This window comes from Rousettus aegyptiacus, unplaced genomic scaffold, assembly GCF_014176215.1.
Source record: "Rousettus aegyptiacus isolate mRouAeg1 unplaced genomic scaffold, mRouAeg1.p scaffold_m13_p_5, whole genome shotgun sequence".
In the NCBI taxonomy this organism is placed as follows: Eukaryota; Metazoa; Chordata; class Mammalia; order Chiroptera; family Pteropodidae; genus Rousettus; species Rousettus aegyptiacus.
This window is the reverse complement of record NW_023416308.1, coordinates 112,610,284-112,618,090: the sequence shown is the minus strand read 5'-3', so window position 1 is coordinate 112,618,090 and position 7,807 is coordinate 112,610,284. Positions and strand designations below refer to the sequence as shown.

The window sequence follows — 7,807 nt, the reverse complement described above, 5'->3', positions numbered from 1 at the left end:
TCATCTCAGGATCTGGCTCCTTTAAGTCTCTGTCAGACAGGCTGCCCCAAGAGCAATCATTCCTACTGGGACAGGAGCTGGGAGGAGGCCAGACAGGGAGCACCATCCTTCTAGATGGATCCCCAGGAGCTGTGGAAAGAAAGATCGTCTTTTCCTTCAAGAAAGATTTACCTTTCAGTTGTGAAGTAGACCCAATGGCTGAGCCCCTGCAATGCTGCTTCATAAAGATAATGACCCTATCCCACCCTTCCCCTAGGTAAAATAAGATGCTGAGGCCATTCGAACCCTACTTTCAGAAAGCTACGTTAAAAAGTAAAACCATTATCAGATAGTTATTAAGGTGATTCTGTCATCCTGAAGTCAGCTCCAGAAAAGAAGCAGAATGAACTTCATAGAATATAAATCAAGGTTTCACATGCTGTAAGTATTAAGACTCATAAAACTAAAGTAAAAGAAGTTTAAGGATTTGTTCCTAAGACCTACAGATCTGACCAACTTTGGCTTCCTGATTTAGCAATTTAGGGCACAGTGGTAGCTGAGCCAAAATGTGAAAGGGAATCCAATAGCATAATAGTAGCAAAGACTATTTAAGCTGCTTACTGTATGCCATTTCACTTTCTAAGATGATGATGATAGATTGGTAGATAGATGATAGATAGATGATAGATAGATAGATAGATAGATAGATAGATAGATAGATAGATAGGCAGACAGATGTATTAACTCATTTAATCCATGCAACAATCCTATGAGTTAGATACTATCATTATCCTCATTTTAAGGAGATGAGAAAATTTAGGCACAGAAAGTTGAAGTGGATCACCACTAGTTCCACAGTAAGGGGCAAAGCTAGGGTTTGAACCCAGGCAGTCTGGTTCCAGAACACACACTATTAATTCCTATACTATATTGCAAACCCTCATGAGGATGAGGTCCTGAAATCTATGTTTAGAAATGGGGAGTTCTTTCTTCTACATCTGAACTTTCTTTCTAACCATTTAGCAAGAAGGGAAACTGTGCTTAGAGATGGCACCTAAGTTGAAGACTGCGCAGATCATGATAGAAAATTCTTGGGGTACTTGGCCGGGCCCTTGCTCCTTCTAAGAAGTATTACTCACAGCCATGGGGAAAGGATGGACTCAGCATTCTCCTTCACCCCATATGGCCTCGCCTTTCTAAGCACAGATGTTTGGAGGAGGAGGAAACTCAGTCTGAGCTGATTGCCAGAGTTAACATTCTCCTCTTCCAAGAAACTCTTTTCTTGAACCACCGTAAGCAGATATCTATTCCTTATAGCCAAGGAGTCATGACTTACAGTCTGGGGGAGGCATTAGGAAGGACTGCGGGTTTGGTTGTAAGGAAGACATATTGTCAACTCTCACTGTGGTGTCCATCTCTACTAACTACTCCCATTCATCCTTGGGTGGATCTCCCACCAGCTCAAGGCTGAAAACTGCCTAGTGCTCATAAATTTGCTTTGCAAGGTATTATCCTGCTGTAATAGTTCATCACTGATAAACTGCCCTCACTTTACATATTCTGGAATTCCAGAATTTTTATAAGCTCCTATAAGGCACAAGAACCAAAGGAAATATTAGAAATCGAATGACCCAGACATTTTAATTCAGAGGTGGACATACTGAGGTCTCCAAACAGGAAGACGGTTACTGGTTGGATCACTTCATTTAATTCCCAATCCATAAGTATTTAAGAACAAACTCAGAAGTCCCTTATGTCTCCAAAATACAAAAAAGGCTCCAAAGAAATGGTGAACATATTGTCAAGGGATTTTGTTTTGATTCAATTCTATTTTTTTTTATTAAATTTGTTGGGGTGACATTGGTTAATAAAATTATGTGGGCCTGAGATGAGTTTCTTCCATGACTTCCTTTATAAGTTTTCTCAAAGTTTTCTCACAGCTTCTGTGTTTGAACTTCCCAGACTGATAAAGCCAGAAGTGACACAGGAATCCAGTCCAACTCTTTAGAAATGTGGAGAATGAGAACCTAAAAGAATAAGATCTACAGCCCCTGAGATTCTTAATGAGAACTTCTTAGTTGCAAGTGACCAAAGCTCAGCGCGTGACATGGCTTAAACACACAGATGAAGTCACAACAAGATTCTCAAAACTACAGGAAGGGCAGGCAAGGGTGCAGCTTGACCTCAAACATGAGCGGGACTGTGACATGAGGAATTTCTCTTGTTCATAACTGTCTTTGAATATCAGCTTTATCTTCCTCCTAAACCTACTTCTTCTATAACATAGGGGGAAAAATGGCCACTGGCCCTGTCCATACTTCACAAGTTTCAGCTTTTTCACCACAAAAAAAAAAAAAAGACAAAATCACTATCTTGGGTCCCAAGGTAATCTTCAGAGGTCATATGGCCAAGGATTGGGGTTCCGGGATTGGCCCAATGTTAGTTAGGTGCCTGCCTCAAGGCCAATTAGTGAAGACCAGAAGGATGGGATCACCAAGGAGATGGAAGTGCTCGCATGAAGACCACGGTTAGAGTAAAGAAAGGAGCATTTCCCAGAGAGGGGGTTTGCTGTTCTGAAAACACAAAATAATAGGTTTTCACCAGGGTAAAGAGAATCACAGAAATTCCCACTGCACCTGTGCTTCACTGCATCCCACAGAGGTGGTGGCCGAGCGGTGACTCGGGGAGGCAACAGGTGGCAGAGTTGGAAACAGATCTGCAGCTAGTGCTTAAACAGTTGATGTTTACCTCCTGCCTGAAAAGCTAGTTGGCCACCAAGAAGGCATTGGAAAGACAATGGTTGCTGGGCGATTTCTTTAAGTTTTACACTTAGTGCCAATGGGAAGTGTGAAAGTGTGTCTCTGGCCACCCCTTCTTCCTGGGCCTCAGCACCCATCCTCATACTCCTCAGTTGCTCAGTTCTCAGATGCTCCCTCCCTATCCTAACTCATGCTCAGAGGAGACTCTGAGACAATCTCCTTCCAAAGGAAGTGGCTGGCTATGCGTAATGTGGGATCTCTTCTCAAATAATTTATATTTTAACATAGTTAAAGCCCAGATATGTAAAATGTCAGACCACAAAGGGACTCTTAGAATTCTCTTTTTCTCCTCAATTTTACAGATGGAGAAACTGAGGTACAGATGGGGACTTCCCTTGTGGAAGGATGCACAGCTGGTTAAGTGGCAGTCGCCGACCAGTGTTCTTTCTATCATATCCTACAATCTCCAGAAAAGAAAGTCAAGCAGGCAAATTTCAAAAAAAAAAGGAGGGGGGGCATTAAAAGTAAAGAAAAGGGATTTAAGAAAGAATCAGGCCCCTTTTTGGCACCTTGAAAATTATGCCGTATTGCTCATGTCTGCAGCAACCAATGTAAGGTAAAATCTGCTAGCTTGCATTTCACCCTGGAAAGGCTGTGGCTTTTCTTCTCCCACCTCCTGCACCAAACAGTATGGTCCCTGAAACCCCCACTTCCAAGTCTGGGGCACAAGAGTGTGGGAGGGTCTACTGAAGCCACCAGAGAGGTTATGATACCAACAAGTCCCTTCTTTGACAGCTCCTGGAGGACCTGGCTTATGGTAGTAGAGTTCTTCTTGGAGGTAACCATGTGTTGGCAGGCACAAGAAGGGTAATGTGCCAGGCGTGAGATCAGTTTGGCTGTGTGGGTAGAGTATTATACTTGCCGTCCCCTTACTGAGCCGAATATCCAGGGATCTCTGTCTAGAAGACCTTCTCCTTTCAAGTATTGTAGCCACCTCCTAACTCTTCCAGTAGACAGTGTTTTCTGGTCTGAATAGCCTAGTATTTCTTAAGCTTTTTTATCCCAAAGTGGAATTGTAAATTATTTATCATCAGCTATGTTTTTCTGTTTAAACAGGACTTCCAGAATTAAAATCACCCAACAAAAGCAATCACAGCAAACACAAGGTAGAGCAAGATGTGAGGAAGGATTAACACCTATTTAGAGTCAAGTAACCTCTATGCGATCAACTATTCTTCAAAATTAACTGATTTAACCCTGTTTCCTCTTCAATATATAAATGGAAAGCATTTTTTAAACTTTCTCTGAGCTCTGTTAATAGCAAGAAAAGTATATGAAGTCACATATACAACATTGGGGCTTTGTGGCCACGAGTTCCTACAGCATTTTCGTGAGACACCTTTTCTTAATAAGTCTTTAAATTCTGCTTAAAATTTAATCAGAAAGAGACATTAAACTGTCTCCTTAGACTTGGCAATGCATTCTCTTAGTAGTCCCTATTTTTTATCATTAATTGAAATTTGGGGGGAGGTGACATTGGTTAATAAAATCAAATAAGTTTCAAGTATACGATTCAACAATATGATATAAATATATATACATATTATATATATATATATATATATTACATTGTGTGTTCACTACCCAAAGTTAGATTTTCTTCCATCACCAAATATTTGACCCCTTTTAACGCTATCTACCTCTCCTCCTCTCCATTGCCCTCTGGTAACCACTAATCCACTGTCAATCCACTGTTGTATCCATGAGACTATGTTTGTCATGTTTGTTTGTTGCTTTCTGTTTAGTCCTTTTCAATTCATTGTGTTTTCCCTTGGCAGATTCCAGAAGAGCAAATACTCTTCGGCGTACTATTCTTGTTCACACAGACCCAACATTGTTCTTTTCAATCAGGAGGGAACTCCATACAACAAATCCAAACTTTCTAACTACCTCACCACCTGTAACACAACTGACACAGAACTATTCATTAACTATTCCCTTACAGGAGCTAAAAGTTTTCAGCTCGGTTTTTAATAACCAGACCATCATCAAGGGGTTAAGAATTCTTATGAAAATTATATGTATTTTAAAACATCCTGTCTTCTAGAATAAACATAATGTCTTTAAAGATGTAAATGTTTTATTCTACTATGAGTGACTTTAAATTGAAAACCCTTTGGCCAACCTCACCCTGAATCTTCCGCACTTCACTTATCTGCCCCTTCCAATTTGAAACTCTGTTACTAGAATTCCAGGTGTGACAGAATCTTTGGCTGACTTAGTTTGGAATTACACACCCCCTTTATTCTCTCCCATCACAACTAAATCACATACCTAGGATCTTGATTTTTGATAACCCAAGGAACAGGGAGAAAAGGAGTTTGAGTTCCAAAAATAAGGATCAAAGAAAGAACAGAAATTATAAGAAGATAGGACCTGTTTCCTTGGGTTTCCAGTGCCTTGGGTTTGATTTAGACACCCACAGTTAGAGAAGGGACGATCAAGAACCATCAGACTCTGGGAGATTTTGGATACAGGCTGAGCTGTTGCTGAGCACAGGAACCCAGCACAGGCCAGGATTCTCTCCTGCCCACCTCTGGGTGGAATGCAACGATGCTCTGCCTCCCCAAGGTCAAAAACTTTAGGAACATAGAGGGTCAGCATCTACAATACAGACATTGCAGATACTATTATAGGCAGTGGGATTCGTGTAAACTTACCAGATGGATTCTCAGGCAAACGATGTGGTAAGTGGGAGCTGGAACTGATAGAGAAGAAGGAAGAACAAGACATATTCCCAGTGCTGGTAGCAATTGACCGACACGTTACTGTGGGCATTTTTTAGCAATTCATGTGAGGCATCCCTGCGAACTAGTACAAGAATCTGAAGAAATTTTTGAGCACGGTCAGCTTTATTAACTGGACCATCAAACACCTTAATTCGATCATTAAAAATAAATGTAATCTAAATATTGAATCTTAAGTGGTAAACTCATTCTGAAGTGTATGGGGGTGAAGAATATTAACATTGATGTTTGCATCTCACTTTAAAATGCATTTTAAAAGAAGGGGTATTGATGGGTGAATTGTTGGATGGATAAATGAATATATAGAGTATATATATATATATGATAAAGCAGATATGACAAAATATTAGCAGTTGCAGTATCTAAGTATTGGGTATGGGGGTTCACTATACATTATTTTCAACATTTCTATACAATGAAAATCATTCATAGAAAATTTTGCAAAAAAAAATATAATCATGTTTTATAGTCACAGACCTGTGAAATGTGCCACATTTGGATGACACAGGGTTTAATTTCAGATCTGTCATTGGTCCTGGGATTTAGAGCTCTCATTCCAATCTCTCTTTTCAGGCTGCCTCTTCTTTTTCTTCCTTTCTCTCTTTGGAGCTAGAAGTTCCAGTTCCTTTTTATACCTTGTACCATGACGTATTTACTTAAACATTGAGCGTGCTATAATTAAGTGTCCAGAATGCTGGCACTGCAGAGGAGGTAATTCTTGGGACTGTTCAAGGTTAAAGATGGTTAGTATAACTTGGCTCTGTTGAGAACTTTCTTCAGGGCCTCCTTCACTTCCTTATTCCTCAGGCTGTAAATGAGGGGATTCAACATGGGGATGACTGCTGTGTAGAACACGGACACCACTCGATCTTTCTCTGAGGACTGTCCCGAGTTATCTCGCATGTACATGAAGATAAGGGTGCCAAAGAAGAGTGACACCGTGGTGACGTGGGAGGCACAGGTGGAGAAGGTCTTGGCCCGACCTCCCGCTGAGGGAATCTTCATAATGGCCACAATAATAAACAGATAGGACACCAAGATCACCACCATGCAGGCAGGGAGGACAAAAATGGCAAACACAATAATGACCACTTCTTGGGTGTAGCTGTCCCCACAGGTAAGCTTTAAAAGAGGAGGGAGGTCACAGAAAATAAAGTCGATCTCATTGTTTCCACAGAAGGAGAGCGTGAAAGCTGAGACTGTCCTCACCAACGCACTGAACAGACCAGCAACGTAAGCCCCAGCCACAAAACCCAAACGGGCCTTCTGTGTCATGATGGTGACATAAAGCAAGGGTTGGCACACGGCCACATAACGGTCATAGGCCATGAGGGCCAGGAGGTAGCAGTCAATGGCGCCAAAGAAGGTGAAGAGGAAGAACTGAGCTGCACAGCGAGTGTAAGATAAAGCTGCCCCGAGCTCCAACAACACGGCCATCATCTGAGGCACAGTGACAGATGAGTAGCAGATGTCAATGAAAGAGAGGTGACTCAGTAGGAAGTACATCGGGGTGTGAAGCCGGCGATCCACACGGATTAGAATAACCATGCCCAGGTTCCCCAACAAGGTGATGAGATAGATAAACAGAAACAGGAGGAAGAGAGGCAGTGCCCGCTCAGGGTGGTCAGTGAATGCTATGAGGAGGAATTCAGCTACTAAGGTGAGATTCTTCTCTGCCATGAAGCCAGAGGCACTTGAGAGGGCTGTGAGGAAAAGCAAGTTAGGAAGCTGTAAATAAGACTGAATTGAATTTCTAGTTTACATTTTATCAAACCTGTACTATGGACAAAATATTCCAGGTGCCACGTGGGGTTTCAGAGATGTCTGTTTCTACTTTTGAGGGAATTCTGTGACATAGAGTCTGCTTACTATGTCAAGAAAATCAATACTGAACATTTTCAGAATAAGAGAACATCATCTCCCACCTTTATTGCTAACTAATGATGTGAGCCCCTGTAATTCAGATTACCACTCTTAAGTAGAATTTCCCTATGGCTCGTGTAGGGTTTGATACATGTGGTCCTTGCCTCCCCAAGAATATCCATCTCAGAACTCTGTCCCTTTTTCTTCATGACCACGGCTTCTCCCTTATTTCAAACCTTCTTCAGCTCTTGCTTGAATCAAAACAATAGCCATATAACTAACAGCTCTTCCTGCCTCCAGATTTGCTTCTTGCCAATACTCTCTCCTCATTGTGGCCAGAGTGATATTTTTAAGACTTTAATTAGATCACCTCTCACTCTCTTGTTAAAAATCCAGCCA

The 7,807-nt window shown here is 41.5% G+C and overlaps 1 protein-coding gene across 1 annotated transcript; it reads right to left on the bottom strand.

Annotated features, from left to right (window-relative positions):
• Nucleotides 1–6,289: 6,289 nt before the first annotated feature.
• On the bottom strand, nucleotides 6,290–7,283 carry LOC107518378 (olfactory receptor 9Q1-like). Its single transcript, XM_016159960.2, has one exon. The coding sequence runs from the start codon at nucleotides 7,223–7,225 to the stop codon at nucleotides 6,290–6,292; it is 936 nt and encodes a 311-aa protein (XP_016015446.1). The 5' UTR covers nucleotides 7,226–7,283.
• Between the last annotated feature and the right edge of the window lie 524 nt (nucleotides 7,284–7,807).